Source organism: Archocentrus centrarchus, chromosome 13, assembly GCF_007364275.1.
Source record: "Archocentrus centrarchus isolate MPI-CPG fArcCen1 chromosome 13, fArcCen1, whole genome shotgun sequence".
Classification (NCBI taxonomy): domain Eukaryota; kingdom Metazoa; phylum Chordata; class Actinopteri; order Cichliformes; family Cichlidae; genus Archocentrus; species Archocentrus centrarchus.
The window spans coordinates 4,561,316-4,582,173 of NC_044358.1; the positions used below are offsets into that span (position 1 = coordinate 4,561,316).

A 20,858-nucleotide genomic window follows, 5' to 3' on the forward strand; every position below is an offset into this window, starting at 1 on the left:
GCCCAATACACAACCATTATAAACGCTAAAAAGAGCAAAAAACCTTCTTATGCTTAAACTGTAACTGTTTAAAAACCATAAAAGATATTAATACAAAAAGTAATAGCTGAATAGCTGAAAGGCTTGGCTTCATTTTAAAGCTTAAATGGTTTTTGTAGCTGAAAGTATGCTGAAGTTATTAGCTTTTAAAGCCTGAAAGGATTTGAAAAGGATTTGAAACTTCCCCATTCATTTTGAATGGCAAAAATGAAGATTATAAAAAGTTCAATATCTTAAAAAGTATAAAGGTTACAAAAAAGAAAAGTAATAGCACAAATCTCTAGAACAGGCTGAACGTTTTGATACCAGAACGGTGTCTGTAGCCCAAACGCTGCTTGAGTTTTTAGCGACCGAATGTTTTTGGAGTACAAGAACAATACTGTGAATGCTGCAAAGCATTCACAGTAATTAAGCAGAGTGTGTGTATGTGTGTGTGTGTGTGTGTGTGTGTGTGTGTGTGTGTGTATATATATATATATATATATATATATATATATACACACACATGCACGCACACCCTTTTAAAACAGCGGTGTCCATTGCTGTTTCATAACGTCTCACTTTCTTAAATAAGCCACTGCAACATAGGGCGCACGATTGACAAATATTTGTCAGTTTTGAAACATGAAACATTGACACAGTGCAAAAATCAATTTATTTAAAAACTTGCAGTGTAACAGTTTTTGAGTCATAAGAAACCAGTAATTAAATTGTTGAAAGTACATTTCGATTATACTAAAACAGAAGCAGAGTTCAGCAGAGATTAATTAATAGTTCCCAGCATTTCTACTATCCAGTCCAGGATCTTTGACAGTGTTAATGTATGTTGATCCTCTCGTTGTTGTTCTTCTCTTTAGTTCATTATGTAAGTTACTGTTATGTTGTAAGAACTGTGATGCATGTAACAAATATGTAGCATGTAATATGTATCGTGTGATATGCTTAAAAATTATGCTTAACATCTTACATTGCACAAAATATTTCATGAAAAATACATCTCTCCTTTAAAATACTAGTTTCTCTTTTCCAGTAATAATTGAGCAAAATCTCCGTTGTATTGAAAACAACTTGGGAAGTTTTTTACTTATCGTTTGATCAGATAGTTTAAATACATAATTTTATGGGGTTTTAAAGATTTACTACATTGTAAAACATTACATATTTATCTAAGCAAGTTGCTGAAAATCTATGCTTTTTGCTCTGTGTATCAAAGCTCTTTATGCTAATATTTATAAATTTCAAATGATGCCCAGGCAGCCGTACTTATGTTGAGTCAAATACTGATAGATGAAATTAGGGATGCACCAACCACATCGTCAGCTTGCCCGTTTATAAACCAGATATTCATTCTTTACTTGTTGAATAAGAAAGCAGTCACCACTCTGTTGTAGCCTGTATATTTTTTCAGCCCCTGTGGCCATTTCATAAATTTGTTTGATTGAATTTGTGCTCATTTAAAGATAGTATGATGAAGGGCTGAAAGACTTTCAGAAGGTTATTGTTTCTTTCCCCAAAAACAAATAAAAAACGAGGGGGTTAAAAAACAAAACAATTAGCCTAATTGTTACCTTATTATATATTTGCCCAATTTAACAATTGGTGCATCCCTACTGAAAAGGATATGAACGAAACATGCCATGTTAAAGTTTAACAGATCAGCTAAACTGACTAGTTGTTTCTGGGGATAGATTTACTGAGGTGAGATTATTTCCTTACACAACAAGGGGCATGTCTTCTAAATCCCTGGGAACCTCCAAACAGGAGTCCCTAGAGTTGGAGCTCTGCATCAGACTTTGCTTCTCCTCAGGATCATAAGCCATTGCTGTTGCCCCTTCCTTAAGTCCTGCCTCAGCCTCTTCCATTGCCTCTTGCATTTCAGCCTGCCTCTCTTCCTCCATCTTGCTGTCTGCTCTCACCTCCTCAAGCATGACACTGGCATCACATGGTCCAACCAGACCTGCCATCTCTGGTTGGTCTGTGCCCCAGTAGCCTGTACTGCTTACTAAGTCCATGTTGGACCGTGAGGTTCGAGGGACATAAACCTGGCGCTGAAGGCTGCAGACCTGGCATGCCAGTACAACAGTGGCAACCATCAAGCATACAATCAGACCTCCTGCTGAACCTATAGCAATCAGTCCCATCTCAGTGTCAATCAAGCAGTTGCCATTAGTGCCATTGATGGAGTTGTTGTCTTCAGTGGTTGTGAGGTTAGTCTCCACTGCAAGCGATGAATTTAATTGGGTTGCTGAAAGGTTCGTGTCTACATCAGCAGGACAGAGGGGCAGGTAGTTGAGCAGGAGAAACAGCCAAAGCGTTTTTGAGCCTTCCATCGTCATCTGAAATTCACAAATCATTTTAGAAAAAGTAAGTCTGACTTAAAAAATGCAGACTTTCTCTATCACATACAGCATGCGGCTAAGTTCTTAGTAAGGTAAAATTTAGTAGACTAAAATTTTAAATGAGGCTACTGCGAGCTTTCATAACATGTCACTACAAAAGCTCTGCATCAGAAAGCTGCTTTAAACGTTCTAGTTTCTAGATGCTTAATGTTTTTTGAGATTTCTTGTAAAAGATTTTCTTGACTTTTGTACTTTTAATATGATTCAGAGATGCTGCATGACGAAATCTTACCTGAAGTAGTCCTACAGAGGTCTTTGACACCTGCTCCAAATTGACTGTTGAGATGGTCTGAAGTCACTTCCTCACCTCCGTCTGGTTTGTTGGTTTTGGGGGGAGGGGTGGGGGTCTGATTATTTCAGAGCCCTGGGTTTGATACCACAGAGGCTGCAGGGCTCTTAAAAAAAAAAAAGGAGAGACACAAAAAGAAGCATACTTTCTCAGACCTAAACCATTTCAGAGCATTCATTTCAGTCACATGGCAAAGCAAGGCAAAGTTTTTTTCTATAGCACATTAAAACAACTTCCGTTGACCAAAGTGCTGTACAGATCATCAAAACATGCAATAGTCCTTAAAACGATAAATACAATCAACAATCAAATATTAACTGTAAGACCCTAGATAAAATCATAGATATATAAAAACTAAGAAACCATAATAAAGCCAGGATACTCCACTCAACTAGTCTCAAACACAAGTGAATATATGTCTTAGGAAGTCCTTTAAAATGATTAAGCGAATGAGCTTCTCTTATATGAGAAGGTAAGTTATTCCAAAGCTTAGGTGCCACCACTGCAAAGGCTCTATCACCTCTGCTTTTCAACTTGGAACTAGGTGCTATTAACGATTTGAGACTCATATAGACAAAGCTTGACACAAACAGATTACTACAGAACAATTTGTATTTGACCTTATTGATTTTTTTCTCTCCCTTTTCTTTAGGTTCAAAACAGGCCAGATCAATGGTGACCTGCTCATCTACCACGTCCTCCTCACTCTCAAACCCTACTATGCTAAGCCCTATGAGATAGTGGTAGACTTGACACATGTTGGACCCAGCAATCGTTTCAAGACCGACTTCCTCTCTAAGTGGTTTGTGGTCTTTCCTGGATTTGCTTATGAGAATGTAGTGGCTGTTTATGTCTACAACTGCAACACTTGGGTAAGGGAGTACACTAAGTATCATGAGCGGCTTCTAACGGGCCTGAAGGGAAGCAAGCGGCTCCAGTTCATCGACTCTCCAGCTAAGCTGGCAGAGCACATTGAACCTGACCAACAGAAGCTGCCTGCAGCCACGCTGATACTGGAGGAAGACCTTAAAGTGTTCCACAATGCCCTCAAACTGGCCCACAAAGATACAAAGGTCTCAATAAAGGTAAGGTTTCAGCCACAGAACCTACATCAAAAATTATCAATATATAAATATTAGTAGTAGATAAATAGAGATTTGATTAATAAAATCATAACAGAGATGATGCCTAGGGTATCTCTATAACAATCTTTGTGTTCTTGCTGATCAGGTGGGTTCAACAGCAGTTCAGGTGACCTCAGCTGAGCGGACCCGTGTCCTTGGCCAGCCTGTTTTCCTCAACGATGTCTATTATGCCTCAGAGATTGAGGAGATTTGCCTTGTGGATGAGAGTCAGTTCACCCTCACAATGGCGAACCAGGGCACACCCCTCACTTTCATGCACCAGGAGTGTGATGCCATAGTCCAGTCCATCATCCATATCCGTACACGCTGGGAGTTGTCACAGCCCGACTCCATCCCACAACACACCAAAATCCGACCAAAAGATGTGCCTGGTACTCTCCTCAACATTGCTCTGCTCAACCTTGGCAGTTCTGACCCCAGCCTCAGGTCTGTCCTATAGGGGTGTTATTTCAATTATTCTAGGCAAAATGCTTTATCAGCTTTTATGGGGAAGAAAGTAGGGCTGTAATGGAGAATCTGTTTAAGTTAAAGTTTAACTGTATTCCACATTAAGATTTTCTTCATTGAAACTAATAAAACTAATGAATATGAATATGAGAAATGAATATTTGGACATAATTTAGGTTTAAAGTTTGGACTTAGTATAAAAGATTGCTGCAACTCCCACGTCATAAAGTAAGCCTAATGCTGAAGTGCCTTAAACTTGTTTTCTTTCTAATGGCTAGCAGTTAATGACTCCTCTGGTTGTATAAATGTTTGAAAAAAACAACCCTATTTCTCACTTCAGCTTGTACTTTTCTCGTGTATTTTTTTTGTAAATTATGATCCTATGTAGAGTAAAAGTAGATTATAAAACTGATGCAAAACAAAAAACTAAGGTAGTGGTGGCCAAAGCACTCAGTGCTTCAAAATGGGACCTCAGAAACCAGCAGTTCACTGCATTGTGGCTACATCTGTCTTTTATATATATACTGTGCATCTGGTCCTTCAGTTGATCCATTTACCGTTTGTCAAAGAAATAGTCTAAGTGGAAGGGTGGCTATCAAGAAGCTATTCTTAAGGAAGGGAAACTGGGAGAAAAGGATGAGGTATGCCAAACTAAACAAGAGCTGGACTAAAACTTAGTGGGAACAGGTCTTATGAAATGATAAATCTGATGTACAAAGGAGGTTAGGAAAGAGGTACAAAAGTGAGTGTCTACAGCTATGTGTATAACATGGTGGAGGCTCTGCCATGGTTTGAGTCTGCATTTCAACCAGTGGTTTTGGGGATCTTTTAAAATTGAGGAAATTTTGAATACAGAGAAACAATATCAGATGAAATACTATTTGGAAAGCATCTGATTGGCAACAGCTTCAAACACACTGCTAGTGCAGTAAAAGCATACCTGGATAGCATAGCACATAACAGAATGGGATCAGTCATGGATTGGCCTCCCTAGAACCAGACCTAAACATTATTGAAGTGCTATGGAGTCAAATTCACAGAGAAAGGAACAAAGGGCCATCAGATCCAGGGAAGAACTTTGGAATGTTCTTCAAGAAGCCTGGAAAACTATTCCTGAGGATTATGTGAACAAATTACAAGGAAGCTTGCCTTGAAAGAGAGGCTGTGTTAAAGAATAAGGGTGGACATACTGAATGCTAACTTTCAAGCTCATTAGAATTGTGCAAACACCGTTTTGCTATTATATACTGTGTGTCCATTTATGCTGGCACTTTTCAATAAATCATTGCATCTATTTCACATTTTCCTAGCAAAATATAGAGAAATAAGGGGTGGCTCGAGACTTTTGCACAGCACTGTACACTTTAAACTTATGCTTAAATATTTTGGATCCACTACAAGTGGTTCCATTTCTAGGAAAACTAGAACATTTTAGCACATCCCATTGCCTTTTACAAGCATCAATTCAGCTTTACAGACCTAAGGTAAAACATGTGAGCTACCTATTCATTTACAAGACCAATTTTTTTCAACCCAAACCTGTAAAAAGGCTACCACTGTTTTTACACTAACTCATCCATGTCATATCCAGATCTGCAGCTTACAACTTACTGTGTGCTTTGACCTGCACCTTCAATCTGAAGATAGAGGGCCAGTTGCTAGAGACGTCAGGCCTCTGCATCCCAGCCAACAACACCCTCTTTATAGTCTCCATCAGCAAAACTCTGGCAGCCAATGAGCCTCATCTGACACTGGAGTTTCTGGAGGAGTGCATCTCAGGCTTCAGCAAGTCTAGTAAGTCTACTTAAGATACACTATATTGCTAAAGTATTCACTCACCCATCTAAGTCATTGGATTCAGGTGTTCCAATCACTTCCGTGGCTACAGGTGTATAAATTCAAGCGCCTACAGACCGCTTTTACAGACTTTTGTGAAAGAATGTGTCGCTCTCAGGAGGTCAGTGAATTCCAGCGTGGTGCCACCTGTGCAAGAACTCCAGTCATTAAATTTCCTTGCTACTTAATATTCTACAGTCAGCAGTTAGTGGTGTAACAAGACCACCTTATTAAAATGTATAAAGTTGTATTTTTACGTAACTGTGATTTTTATTTATTTTATATATATATATATATATATATATATATATATATATATATATATATATATATATATATATATATATATATATATATATATATATCTGAGCAGAGAGTATAGTCCTGTATACTTCAGAATTCATCCTGCTACTTCTATCAGCACTCACATCATCAGTAAAGAGTAGTGACTTGGTTCCACTGACAGCCATACATGCTCATGCCGTAACATTGCTTCCATAATATTTGACCAATGATGTGGGTATGCTTTGGATCATGAACTCCATACTTTCTTTTCCTCATCATTCTGGTGCAAGTTAATCTTGGTTTCATCTGTCAATTATTTTTTTCCTTTCTCCCAAACTGGGCAGGCTATTTTAGCTATTTCTGGCAAAGTCTAATCTGACCTTCCAGTTCTTGACTGAAACCCTCAGTATTTCCATTCATGAACGTAGACTTTTTCTCAAGAGTGCTCTTGACTTGGTGAGATGTTCTGAGCTCTGTTCTTTTTATGGACGTACCAAATTTTGCTACCTCTACCTGGTTTTTCAGCTCAATGTTGGCCACCTTCACTTTCATCAGCATCTCTTTGGACTTTGTATTGTGTCCAGTGAACAGCTACCAAATGCAAGTACAGCTTAACAGTGTGAGCCCAGCCTATAAAATTTTTAGTGACTGGGCCCTGTGGGCTCTTTAATAACGACAAATTAATAAGTAAGAAGGTTGCATTGTGTAGCGCTGAGCTGATGCAGCTGTAAGAAGTAAATAATTTTTTCTCCTGCTGCAGTTTTTTAAAGTGTTGTCACAGTTAATTTGATATTTGGAGCTGACCATAATTCTTACATGGGTCTTTTGTTTGCCAGTAAACCAGTTCTGTGTGCCAGCACATAGAACAGTCTATTTGTGATAAATGTCAATTAAAAATGACCAATATTTTTTATCATTATTCTCCATTATACAAATCTTAGAGTCACTGTTAACCCCAAACCCCATCGTCCTCGCATCTTGTCAAAGCCAGTGTCTTCTAAACGTCACACATGTAGTTTGTAATGCAGGCTTACCCCAGTGAGCTGCTTTGTCAGGTCTGAGGAATTCATACAGATTATATATTATTTACATTAAAGTAAACCATAAGTTCTAATTGCTGCTGTTCTCTTGCAGGCATTGAGCTTAAGCATCTCTGCCTGGAGTACATGACACCCTGGTTGCTCAACCTGGTCCGCTTCTGTAAGCACAATGATGATGCCAAGCGCCAGCGGGTCACGGCCATTTTGGACAAACTCATCACCATGACGATAAATGAAAAGCAGATGTATCCCTCTATCCAGGCCAAGATCTGGGGCAGCCTAGGCCAGGTGAGTTAATCCCCCACAGCTAAATAAGTACTTGTGTCTCTTGGATTTGACCTTGTGACCTTTTAAGCGTGTCCTTGTGTCTTCAGATAACAGACCTGCTGGATGTGGTACTGGACAGCTTTATTAAGACCAGTGCCACAGGAGGCTTGGGCTCCATCAAAGCAGAGGTCATGGCTGATACTGCGGTGGCTCTAGCTTCAGGAAATGTCAAATTGGTCTCCAACAAGGTGAGACCACAATGTCAGCTAATACACACAGAAAATAATCATATACTGCTGAAATCATGCAAATGTAATTAGGGCCAACCTGATAAGGTTGCTGTCACATTTCTTTGCTTCCAGGTTGCTTCAGTGCTTCATGGAATATAGAAATGGGTTCATGTCTGAAAGGGGCTTAATATATGTAGATAAGCAACTGTGTGAAGAGTGTTAGGAAAAATAGTTACTGGAACAAATGGTGATTAAATCTGCAACTTAACTCTACTAGCCTTACGCACTCCAACGAAGCCACCTAGCCATCGCTGTGAAACAACAGAAAGTAGGGCAAAATGGGGCCAGTATGCAATAGCAGTGTACTAGGTATATATATATAATCCTTATATATAAAAATAATAAACAACCCTGGTGTTAACACTTTTTAATAGACTCACCTCTACTTAGTCCAAGTCAGCTCATTTGGATGCAGGATAATTATAGTTATATGAAGTTTAATTTTGGCTAAATGATTAATCTGCAAGTTTAAATTCAGAGTGCTCCTGTGTTGCTGCTCTATCTTGACTACATTTTAGCCACGTGTGCTACATTTTTCAACTAATATGCTGAAGCCATTGTGCCATGGATTTTCCCTGCCAGCCATTGTTTAATTGCAACAGAGAGCTGTAGTTCAGGACAGGAAAGACACAGCAAGAAAAACCACATCATGTGGCCTAAATGCAGAAATGCTTGTGGACGTGATCCGAGGCAACTGTCAGGTCACTTCAATCTTATTTAGTTCCCCAATCAGTTGGGGGAAAAAAACTACATTTGTGCCTTCAATATGCCTCCAAGCTGTCATCCAGAGTGCCACGACTTATGTCTGTCTGTACATGCACGTAAGTCCCAAAAATTTCATGTGAAAACTTTGCATGGTGGTCAAAAGTTACAGTGATGTCATGTCCATCGAATTCTTGAATATCTAATGAACACCTGAAGGACATTTCTTCAAATTTGGCACAAGTCCTTAGACTTCAGGAAGAACTGATTAGATTTTGAATTCACAAAAGTGCCATAACTCAAGAATGCATATTCCCACTATGCCAAATTTTCACACAAATGTAAACTTAATTTAAAAATATGTTTAAATGTTAAACAACATTAACATAAAATGTATTTATTCAGAAATCAGCATTTAATGTAATAATTACTTACATGCTGATGAAAGAAATAAATCCAGCTGTGATTCACGCTCGACTTAGAGAAGCTAAAGAGACAAACTCATCCACTCACTATCCATTATCTGTGTGCTCTGATTCCAAATCCAGGCTGCGATTCAGATAAACAAACACAACATACACAGCCAGACACAAAAGAAAAGCCAGGCCCTGGCTCCTGTTATAGCAGACACCATCACTGCCCTCAATAGTGGCCATTGTGAAGACTGTTGACTGAGAAAAAACTGTTTGTGTTTAAGTTGTGGTGCTGTTCTTCTCTGTGGCTTAGTATGGCCTCACCAAAGTGTTATACTGAGTTTGAAAAAATATAGAATTGAGCACTGTACATAGCTATTGAACTTTACTTGAGTCTTTATACTGGTGTTATCTATAATTACAGCATGATGTCATGGCAGGGCAGCCTACTGAACACAATGGTGCCTTGTTTGCTGCTCTTGAACTCTGTGTCACCCGAGAGCTGAATAAATGCCATTTTTTTAACTGATTAGAACAGCTATGTAGTCCAATATATCAGATTCATAACCAAAAAGATTATTAAAGGTCTCCAGTATGCATCGGTTTGTTAGTGATTATATTTATTAGTTTGTGGTTTCTCTTTAGTTTCGTCTTATTGGTTATGGTTAAGTACTCTTATAAAATCACGATTTCACTTCTGCACAGTTGAATAACTTTGAGAAGCTATCATTAGCTTAAGCAAGCAGATCAAGTCCTCAACACTGAGCTCAATGTACACTAAATCTAACTACGTTACATCTCATAAGGCCATGTACAGTTGTGGTTATATAAGGATAAAGCTTTTCTACCATTTTCTTTAAATTATCAGTGAATCACGTGAACTTAAAAAGAAGCAGCAGAAAACGGTTTTCAATGGTTTTCACTTTCATTTTATGGTCATTTAAATTTTTTGTAAAAGTTTTATGTCTTACGCAGTTTGTCGGGTGGGCAATAATAGGGGAATTGAGTGATCGGATCGATAGAGAGCCAAAAGCTGTGTCCTAGTCACATATCCGGATCATATTCTTATCAAATGTTACATGTCCATGGACAATAGTGATATCCTTATTACTGCAACAAATGAGAATAATGTGTCTTTTTTCAGAGATATGGCTAAAAATATGTGTTAAAGGGAGTTCCCCATGTTAAATTCAAGTAGCCTGCAAATCCAGAATCTGGATCAGATCCACATGGCATTCAGTTTGGCACTAGTTCTTGGCCCTCCATAACTGTGTCCCAAATATCAGATGAATCTGATTGGTTTTGAGAGAAATCTGATATATTTTTTTTGTTTTTTTTTTTTACCTTGACCCAATTATTGGAAAAATTAAACCAGGGGATCTAGTGGTCATGGCCATGCATTGATCACAACTTTCATAGTTGTGACCTCAGAATTAATATTGCACAGATGCATGGAAAACTGACTGGAAAGGGGAACACAAGCATTTCTAAAGACTGCTACTGTCTGTGGGAGTGGGGGTCCTCCAGAGTTTGCATCAAGAGAAAAATTTGTAGCAAATAATGAGCTGAGGGACTGATCCTGACCTTAACCCAAATGAGATATAGTGACATGACCTGAAGTGGGCTGTTCAAGACATTCTGGACATACTGATGAACTGAAACAATTTTGTAGGAGGAATAGTCCAAAGTTCTTTCTGATTGTTGTGCAAGTTTCATCTGATGTAGCTTGTTCCTTAGTGCAGGCTGGAATAAAGGTCACGTACTCTTACCCATCCTGTCCTGTGAGGAATTACTCATTGTATAAATAAAATCATGAAAACTCTGTGAATTCATTTTGTGAATGTTTTTGTTTTTATTTAAGTTGAGCCATAGTTCACTGAGAAAAGCTACTTCTTACCAGGCACCATGATTTTCAGAATAATGTGAGACCTTTGGCTCTTGTTTATGGTTTTTCTGTGTTTATCTTCACCTGTTCTTTGTGGCAGGTCATTGGGCGGATGTGTAAGATCATTGACAAGACGTGCCTATCACCAACTCCAACACTGGAGCAGCACCTGATGTGGGATGACATCGCCATCTTGGCACGCTACATGCTAATGTTGTCCTTCAACAACTCCCTGGATGTGGCAGCCCACTTGCCTTATCTGTTCCATGTGGTGACCTTGCTGGTAGCCACCGGGCCTCTGTCCCTCAGAGCCTCCACCCATGGTTTGGTCATCAATATTATCCACTCCCTCTGCACCTGCTCTCAGCTCAACTTCAGTGGTGAGGGAGTGCTTCATGAGTTTGTTTAGGTGTTAATTTGTTTGTTACTGTGTGTTACACAGTAATCTTATAGTCGGTGAATAATGAGAGCATACAAATTTGCAATGGACACACATGCAAAAGAAAAAGTAAGATTCTTGTGATCTGAAGAAAGAAACATGTTTTTGTGTTGCTTGAATGTAGAGGAAACAAAGCAGGTTCTGAGGCTGAGCCTCACGGAGTTCTCCCTGCCCAAGTTCTATCTGCTGTTTGGCATCAGCAAAGTCAAATCAGCTGCCGTCATTGCCTTCCGCTCCAGCTACAGAGACCGCTCCTTCTCACCAGGCTCTTATGAACGGGAGACCTTCGCACTGTCCTCCCTGGAGACCGTCACTGAGGCCTTACTGGAAATCATGGAGGTCAGCAGAGAAAGTCAGGCTTTCTATACACAGTTTCACTTCTTCTCTGCCCTCCTAATACTCTTTAAAAAAAAAAAAAAAAATGACTATATTTCTGAATATTTATATTTCATTTGTCAAATACTGTTTGATTTATGTGATTCATTCGTCTTTGGTCCAGGCTTGTATGAGGGACATTCCAAGCTGCAAGTGGTTAGACCAGTGGACAGAACTCGCACAAAAGTATGAGCTTCTTCTGTCCTATTTTATTACAGTCATCAATATGGATATGGATGTGGAACAGGTGTTTGTGTGTCTGTGGATTCCAGGTTTGCATTCCAATACAACCCATCTCTTCAGCCGAGAGCACTGGTGGTGTTTGGCTGTATCAGTAAGAGAGTGAGCCATGGTCAGATCAAGCAGATCATTCGAATCCTAAGCAAGGCCAGCCCTCTGCTCAGCATAGATCGGGTGAGGGCCTACAGTCATTCACTTACACACCTCTTTGTGCAGCCTTTGTGCACGCTGACCCTTGAACAGAACATGTCTGAGTGCATTATGTGTCTACCAAGACTGCTGTTGTACAGTAAAACTGCTTTACATTCACCGGTGAATCTCTTTCTTCTTTTTTTCATGCAATTTAAGTTGTAAACAGCTGGTATTTGGAAAAAAAATGTGTGTTTTTTTTCTGTCATGTTGTATGAATAAGTGATTTAAAATGTAATCCTGTCCTTCCTTTTCCCACTCCCCTTTTTCTTCCTCGCTTTTGCTCCTGTTTATTTTCTCTTCACTCTTTCTTCCATTACAGGGTCTAGAGAGCTGTCTGAAGGGGCCAGACAATTACAACAGCCAAGTATTAATAGAGGCCACAGTCATTGCTCTGACTAAGCTACAGCCTCTGCTCAGCAAGGTATTCAACCAGTGTAGATCCACTCCCCTCCCCCGACTTCATTTACATCTTTCCTGCTTTGAAACAGTTAACTGCCTTCTTTGACTGCGTATGCTGTCTTGGCTCCTCCACTTGACCGATTTCAAAATCAAAGTGATTACAACATTACTTTCTTTTGCAACTTGATAGCTCACACTGACACATTGTAATACATTATTTACTTTGTTTATCCCTTTTTTGTCATATTTATTTCATTTGCCTTCATTTACATCAATGACAATACCAGCGCAACTGTCCCTGCTGTTTTCGATCAGTCAGTGTCTGTCCAATCAGTTCCACCTTGTGTGTGTTTGCAGGAGTCGCCCATGCACAAAGCTCTGTTCTGGGTGGCGATAGCTGTGCTGCAGCTGGATGAAGTCAACCTGTACTCAGCAGGAACTGCCCTGCTGGAGCAGAACCTCCACACTCTGGACACAATGCGTGTCTTCAACGATAAGGTAGAACGTACACTATACACTGCTTTCTCATTCCCAGAGTTGGATGTTGTGAGAAGTCGAGGCCAGTAAACTAATATACAGACCGTCAATTGGGTGACCACTTACTCTTTGCCATGTATATGTCTAACTGAGTTCATAACTGGCTGTTAACTGAGAATGTCCAGGAACATCTTTAACCAGGTTTCTCTCTGTGTTATTGAAGTGCATGTAAACACACTCATTCATAGGACAGCCATTATATTATTTGTCACTCCATATTACCCATTACTTTTATGTATAACTTCTCTAACAAGAGCTGACAAACTGATTGGAAGAAACCCTTTGTGTGTATTAAATATCTTCAATAATCTGTTCCAGAAGCTTTTGATTCAGTATTCCATGACTTTATCATCAGCAACAGCTGTGTGCAGGAAGTGTACTGTAGTGTATTTTTTTAATTTAATTGTTTTTTTGTTTTTTTTTAAAGAACGCTTCCTCATTCACTCTTGTGATATAATTTGTCCTCCAGAGTCCAGAAGAAGTGTTTATGGAAATCAGACGTCCTTTAGAATGGCACTGTAAGCAGATGGATCACTTTGTCGGCCTCAACTTTAGTGCCAATTTTAACTTTGCATTGGTGGGCCACCTACTCAAAGGTAAAGTGACTGATTCTGAGTACTTGTTTATAACTCTGAGAACACACAGTTACACAGACACACAAATCTTCTGTCAGTGTGATTTTGCAATGCAGTTTCAAAATAAGCACATAGGAAGTGAACATGTGTTTGAAAAAGGTTTAATTTAACTGCAGCGTCTAAGACAGGAAGTCACAGTGTGACTGAGAGCACCACCATATGTGGTATTCTGTCTGTGTGGGTGGAGTTTGTCCTGCCCCAGCACCAAGTCTTTTTTTTTTAATTATTATTTTTGTGCAGAATATGACAGACATTTCGACTCCTGTCTGTCTATCTGTCTCTCAGCATCTCTTACATGTCTCTGCAGGCTACCGGCACCCATCACCCACCACAGTCGCAAGGACAGTGAGAATCCTCCACACACTGTTGGCTCTCATCAGCAAGCATCTGAAATGTGACAAGTTTGAGGTCAACACCCAGAGTGTAGCCTATCTGGCTGGTACTTAACATGCTCAGTGTCATTTTGTTGTATACAACTTCCACTTGTAATTTTTAGCACTGCATTTAAAATTCCTTTCATTAACTGAAATTCTGTTTATATTTGAAGTCATTATCACATTGTAAAGTTGAGGCACTGAGTTAGTGTTTACTAACTCAGAAATCAGAGGGCCTTAACCATAGCTGTTAACCCCTCTTAGATGAAGTGGTTTGGGTGTGCTCTGCTAACAGCGATGACCATCATAACATCTTCTTGTTGTTTTCCGCAGCGCTACTCACTGTGTCTGAGGAGGTCCGAAGTCGCTGCAGCCTCAAACATAGAAAGTCACTATTAATTTCTGACCTCTCCATGGATCCAGTTCCAATGGACACCTACTCAAGTCACATCACTGATACTACCTGCAGGTAAGCTGATGAAAAGAGGTGCAAAACTAAAGATCACAGACTTAGGTGTAAGTTAGCTCAAGAGCATGCTTACTGATGCACACTTGTTTTCGGTAGTATTCTATTCAGTAGTGTGTAAGCGTGTCAGAACAGACACTGCTTGCAGTGTAGCACAGATTCTTAGGCTATGTCCCACAACAGTTGTGGTACATAGGAAAAATGAAGTGCAATAAGCAACTAAAATTTAACACTATTAACAAATAATGTTAAACCCAAATAATCTAAGGACAGGTGGGCAGTTGTCAAAAAAATGAAATCTTGGCAAAAATTTAAATAAACCAAATGAATACTAATTTAAAATTCTACACTGACCAAAGTAAATATTGGCATTCTCATCTGCTTGTATTTTGTGCTAATTAAAGAATGTGCTGCTGACAAACTGCTAAAGTGAAGACACCTACAAACTGTTAGATTTCAGCAATCTTTCAATTCAGTTCATTTCAATATAATTCAGTTCAATTTATTTATATAGCTCAATGTCACATGTGGAAGTTCAAAGGGCTTCACGGGCATAAAAGCATATCAAGGCACAAAAAAACCAGGGGGACATTTACATATTAAACTGGACATTTAAACAAGTAACCCATCAGAAATACACACACAGTCACACACCAATATATAAATAATACATAAAATCCTGGAAAACGCAAATGGAAGAATGCAAAAAATAAACTAATTTGAAAGTAGAAGGTCAATAGAATATTGATAAAGAAAGCTGTGTAGAAGAAAACTGCTCTGTATCTGCCAGATTACTAACTGTGGCTGAACTCGTACTTGTATAAGTGCTTTGAGTGCTCAGATAGAGTAGAAAAGCATTATATAAGAACTAGTCCATTTACCATTTAACTCACTTGTAGGTATAGCTGTATATTGGTGTTGTATAGTATAAACACTAGTTAAATGCCAGATCAAGAAACTATTAAAAACACATCTTTTTAAAGTTTCTTTATCGGTTTGATTCCCTAATATTTGCAGCTGGCTGTTCCAGAACTTGAGGGCACAAACAACAAAAGCTGCATCCACAGTTTTTCTCTGTGAGGAGTATTGGATAGTTAGCACTGTAGCAGGGGAGGAGCTGAGAGTGAAAGTTGAGAAGTAAAATGACAGACTGTCAGATATTGTCCAAGACCATTTAAGATTTTATATCCAAGTAAGGGTATTTTAAGATCAGTTCCGTAGGATACTGGAAGTCCATGTAGCTGTACTGGACCGGACTGAAGTTCTCTCTGTTATTGGTTTTCATTAATAATCGTGCAGCAGATTTCTGGATAAGCTGCAACCTATCGATAAGCTTTTTAGGAAGTCCAGCAGAAAGAGCACTGCAGTAATCCAGTCTACTACAGATGAGTACTTGAACAAGATTTTCAGCGTCATGGTGAGTTAGGAAGGGTCATATTTTGGTGATATTCCTAAGATGGAAGAAGGCTGTCTTCATAATGAAAGCAATGGTAAATGGACTAGTTCTTATATAGCGCTTTTCTACTCTACTTTGAGCACTCAAAGCGCTTATACAACACGTTTGCATTCACCCATACATTCATACAAGCACTTTTTCTAAATCTAAGTGTTTTTTCTATCTAGCATTAGCACACACATTCACACTACAATTAATACATTAAAGCACAATTTGGAATATAAAAGAACTCCTAAAAACTTTTATCTTGTGGTTTTACTCCAAGTGTCACCAAGTGTCTCTAACTTATGAATAAGCCAAATTGCATTTGAGTTTAGGGCTGTTTGAAAGAATTTCCATTTTGTCTTCATTAAGGTTTAAAAAGTTTTAAAAGTTAAACACAGTGTTGGAGAGTTCAGGACAAGTGATATTATAAATATCGCAAGCCACACTAAATCTAAGAAACTTGAGGATGACATCACGATGGCACAAGCTGTTGTAAGTCAACTAGATTTTGTTTTGCAATTTAACCTTCTTGTCTTTTTCATTATGACACCATTATCCCATTGATTACTGCACGACCAAAGATACCACCGCAATTCTTTTCCATGAGTAATCTTTCATCATGGAAAGCCCAAAGTAACACAGCTTATACAGAGTTTAAGATGGTGAACATGAGAAACCGTTAAGCTGTCATTAGAGGATATTAGCATACTAATATTTAGCTTAAAATGCTCTTGCAGAGCTGCTTGTTTGGCTGTAGACTCTTTAATCTTGTTGAAATAGTTTTCATGGAACTAAACATTAGCATTTAGTAGCAGTTGGTGTATAATTTCTAAGGACTCCTGCATTGTCTTTAGCCACGATTCAGAGAAGCCCAGTAAGTCTTGCTTTGGTTTATATTTTTCTCTGTGCAGGTTTTAGGTAAAAATTAGTCCTGAGGTTGTAACATGCGTGCTAACTGTTGTTCCTTCACTGTCCTCTCAGAACTCTGCAAGAGTCTCAACCATGGACGTCACCTCAGGTTTCAGACCGCTACCTTTCAGCTCATTATCCCACAATGGGCCAGATTAGCCCTCGAACACGCAAGTCCATGAGCCTAGACATGGGTCAGCCTTCACAGGCCAACACTAAGAAGCTCTTGGGTATGTCTTATCCCTCTGTTTTTTGTTATACAGATCAGGCAAAACATTATAACCACTGCCAAGTGAAGTAAATAACATCATCATCAACATTATCTTTTCATCATGGTGCCTGTTAGTGGGTGGGATATATTATGGAGCAAAGGAACATTTTGTCCTCAAAGTTGATGTTAGAAGCAGGAAAAATGGGCAAGTGTAAGGATTTGAGTGATTCTGGCAGATTGTGATGGCTAGACAACTCAATCAGCATCTCCAAAACTGCAGCTCTTGTGGAGTGTTCCCAGTCTGCAGCAGTCAGTATCTGTCAAAAGAGGTCGAAGGAAGGAACAGTCATGAACCAGCGACAGGGTCATGGACGGCCAAGGCTCATGGATGCACATGGGGAGCGAAGGCAGACCCGTGTGGTTTGATCCAACAGACGAGCTACTGTAGATCAAATTGCTGAAAAATGCTGGTTCTGATAGAAAGGTGTCAAAATACACAGTGCATCTCATTTCCCTAGGAAAGACTGACAGATATACAGGCCCAGATTGCAAATGTTTTGTGTTTGTCTGTTGGCTAGGCACCAGGAAGAGCTTTGATCATCTCATATCAGACTCCAAAGCACCAAAGAGACCAGAAATGGAGTCTGGAATGACTACCCCTCCCAAGATGAGACGTGTAGCAGAGAATGACTACGAGATAGGTGAGAGTACAAGGCAGAGTATTGATCCTGGCATATCCTTCTATGTCTGATATGATTGATGAGAAGTTTGTTCAAGAGCATATTCTATGTGACACCTCATTGTTATAATTACAGAGACACAAAGAATTGGAAACTCTCATCTTCGCAAGGTGTCTGTATCAGAGTCCAACGTTCTGCTGGATGAAGAAGTGCTTACTGACCCAAAGATCCAGGCACTGCTGCTCACTGTGCTGGTGAGGAAAGACACCGTACAGCTGACTTTAGATGCGGCTACTTTTCAGCTCTTGGTCACTAATTTTTTCGTTGTTTTCCAGGCCACCCAGGTCAAATACACCACTGATGACTTTGACCAGCGGATTCTGTATGAGTATCTGGCTGAAGCCAGTGTTGTCTTCCCAAAGGTTTTTCCAGTTGTGTAAGTAGTGAACATGTTCCCTGCTCCTGGTTATCGTGAGATTTACTTTTTGTTTCTCATCTGAGCAGAAATATTTGAACTTTTTTTTTTCCCAGATATTTTTAGTGTGTAAAGTTGAAGTCTTCATGGGTATAAGTAGGACCTGATCCAGTCTGCATCTCAGTACTGATCAAATGCCAAGCCAAGCCAATTTATTTATAGAGCACTTTAAAACAGCAAGCACTGACCAAAGTGCTGAACAAGGAAGAATAAAAACAACAAAAGACAAACATAAAAGTCAACACCCAAAAATAAGAGCATCAATAAAATATAACAATAAATAAGAGCATCAGTAACATATAAAAATAAAAGAGCAACAATAAAATAAAAAATAAAATACACAATCAAAAGTCAGGATAAAATTAGACTAAAAAAAATAAATAAATACATAAGAAATAAATACACTGCGATACAAACATCTCAAGCTTGTTTGAACGCCTGGTGAAAAAGGTGGGTCTTAAGAGAAGATTTAAAAATGGCTAGTGAAGAGGCCTGTTTGATGTGCATAGGCAGAGCGCTCCACAACCTGGGAGCTGCCACGGCAAATGCTCTGTCCCCCCTGAGTCCTCGGTACGATCAAAAGCAGTTGGTCAACAGATCTGAGCGGGCGGGAAGGAGAGTGTAGATGCAGCAACTCAGCGAAGTAGGGTGGTGCAAGGCCATTGGTTGCTGCCAGCGTTCTTACTTGTTTGAATGTGCTGCAGTTCGGATCAGGTGTCTTTATTCTGGGATTTGTTTAGACTTTGTTAGATTTTCTGTAGTGTTAGGCCAGACTCCAGTGTCTAATTATTCATTTTTTAAATTGTGTCATTTCATCAAAGCCAGCCATTCCTGCAGATTAAGCTATAGATGTTTGTGCTTATATCTCCTCCTCAGCCACAACCTGCTGGACTCCAAGATCAACACTGTGCTGTCCATGTGCCAGGATATTAACCTCTTGAACCCTGTCCACGGCATTGTCCAGAGTGTGGTGTACCACGAGGAGTCACCCCCCCAGTACCAACCGTCCTATTTACAAAGTAAAGCACACTGCCGTTTTCATAATTTACAAGCTATGCATGGTAACGTCCTCGGTTTTGCACTTATATATGTCCTATAATGCTGACAGGTAACTGAAATGGATAAGAGCTTGTAGATTTTCACATTGCTTCAGCTTCTCCTGATCTCTCACCTCCCTCCGTTCTCTCCCTCCCTCTCATTTCACAGGCTTTGGTTTTAATGGACTTTGGAGGTTTGCTGGACCCTTCTCTAAGGTATGAATGATGTTTCCTCCTGTCAATTTTTTTTTATTTTCTTTTGGGCAGCTTTGGCTGCCATTAAACCTACTAAGCGATTACACAACTCTCCTGCAACCAGCCTGTCAGTTGTTGTGGTGATATATGAAGCATCAAACCTATCAGTAACAGAGAGGCTAAAAATCTGCAGCTTCTGAACACCAGCAAAACACACAACTCAATAATACAGACTCCTGAACTGCATTCATATTGTTGACTAAATTATGTGTCTATAAACTGAAAGAAATTCTTAAACAAAACAAAAAAAATTGGACTGAGTTTTTTGTTTTTTTTGTTTTTTTTAACAAGGTCAGGTCATGGGCCGAGTAGGACTAACATTTATTAAACAATCAGCAATATAAATTTGAATGGCCAGAATACAGCAATGTTTTCCTCTGCACAGTAAAAAAAATATAAAATTATATTTTTCTTCAAAAATAACATCAAGGAAATTGAGAATATTTCAAGCCGATGAAAATTTGCAATTTCTTCAGGTAAAAACTGTGATGTGAATTTCTGCACGTCAAAGTCAGAAAACCACTGTGTAACCTGCCGTCTGTCCAGTTTCTCATCTAAAAGCGCAGCTGCAAACACAGCAGTGGAGATCTGCCCTGATTTTTTATTTTTTTTTTTTTGGCAACGTGGAAAGTGGCATAAATTCCTGTTTTTTCTTTTTTTACATCTGCACTTCTCGCAGGTGCAACTTGACTTAAAAAGCTTTCCCTGCATCATACATGTGTGTAATCACACGGTCCCGTCCCTGAAGCTGCAGCTTTAACGCATTAAGATGCTTCATTATGTCGCAGAGAAAGGCCGACTCACACAGACACCTTTCATCCTGGAGCCCTGCTGAAACTTTTCCTTTACTTTCTATGAACTGACAGATTTCCTCAGAGAGATCATCGCACCTGTGTGATAAGACAGGTCACCAAATTCAGAGGCTATTTCCTCCAGAAAAGACTGAAACTGCCAGTGATTTAAAGCTTTGCCTCTTATAAAGTTCACTGTCTGCGTTATGGTGCTTATGACATGTTTCAGGACTTTGCTGCGCAGCGTTTCCTGCTGTGTGACGCAGTAATGTACTGTCAGCTCACCTCTGCAGGTCTCCCTCTGCATCTTCTCCCACATCTATCCCACCAATCCACTCTTTTCCCCACACAACGCAGGTGGGAAA

General features: G+C 39.4%; 1 protein-coding gene and 1 long non-coding RNA gene across 2 annotated transcripts in view; one reads left to right on the forward strand and one right to left on the reverse strand.

The window, feature by feature from the left end:
- nf1a (neurofibromin 1a) overlaps positions 1-20,858 on the forward strand; it is a 136,181-nt gene that overhangs the window by 107,519 nt on the left and 7,804 nt on the right. Inside the window, exons 36-55 of the mRNA XM_030745310.1 lie at positions 3,380-3,812; positions 3,958-4,298; positions 5,911-6,113; positions 7,575-7,768; positions 7,855-7,995; positions 11,138-11,417; positions 11,601-11,815; positions 11,976-12,037; positions 12,124-12,265; positions 12,603-12,704; positions 13,040-13,180; positions 13,689-13,815; positions 14,162-14,293; positions 14,562-14,697; positions 17,117-17,274; positions 17,834-17,956; positions 18,071-18,189; positions 18,271-18,371; positions 19,287-19,429; positions 19,617-19,663. Coding sequence (XP_030601170.1) covers positions 3,380-3,812; positions 3,958-4,298; positions 5,911-6,113; positions 7,575-7,768; positions 7,855-7,995; positions 11,138-11,417; positions 11,601-11,815; positions 11,976-12,037; positions 12,124-12,265; positions 12,603-12,704; positions 13,040-13,180; positions 13,689-13,815; positions 14,162-14,293; positions 14,562-14,697; positions 17,117-17,274; positions 17,834-17,956; positions 18,071-18,189; positions 18,271-18,371; positions 19,287-19,429; positions 19,617-19,663 — 3,340 coding nt within the window. The remainder of the gene's footprint in view (positions 1-3,379; positions 3,813-3,957; positions 4,299-5,910; positions 6,114-7,574; positions 7,769-7,854; positions 7,996-11,137; positions 11,418-11,600; positions 11,816-11,975; positions 12,038-12,123; positions 12,266-12,602; positions 12,705-13,039; positions 13,181-13,688; positions 13,816-14,161; positions 14,294-14,561; positions 14,698-17,116; positions 17,275-17,833; positions 17,957-18,070; positions 18,190-18,270; positions 18,372-19,286; positions 19,430-19,616; positions 19,664-20,858) is intronic.
- LOC115791183 (uncharacterized) lies at positions 717-9,314 on the reverse strand. Its single transcript, XR_004020847.1, has 3 exons — positions 9,175-9,314; positions 2,671-2,833; positions 717-2,375 (listed from the first exon to the last, which is right to left on the reverse strand). It is a non-coding gene; the product is annotated as an uncharacterized LOC115791183 (long non-coding RNA).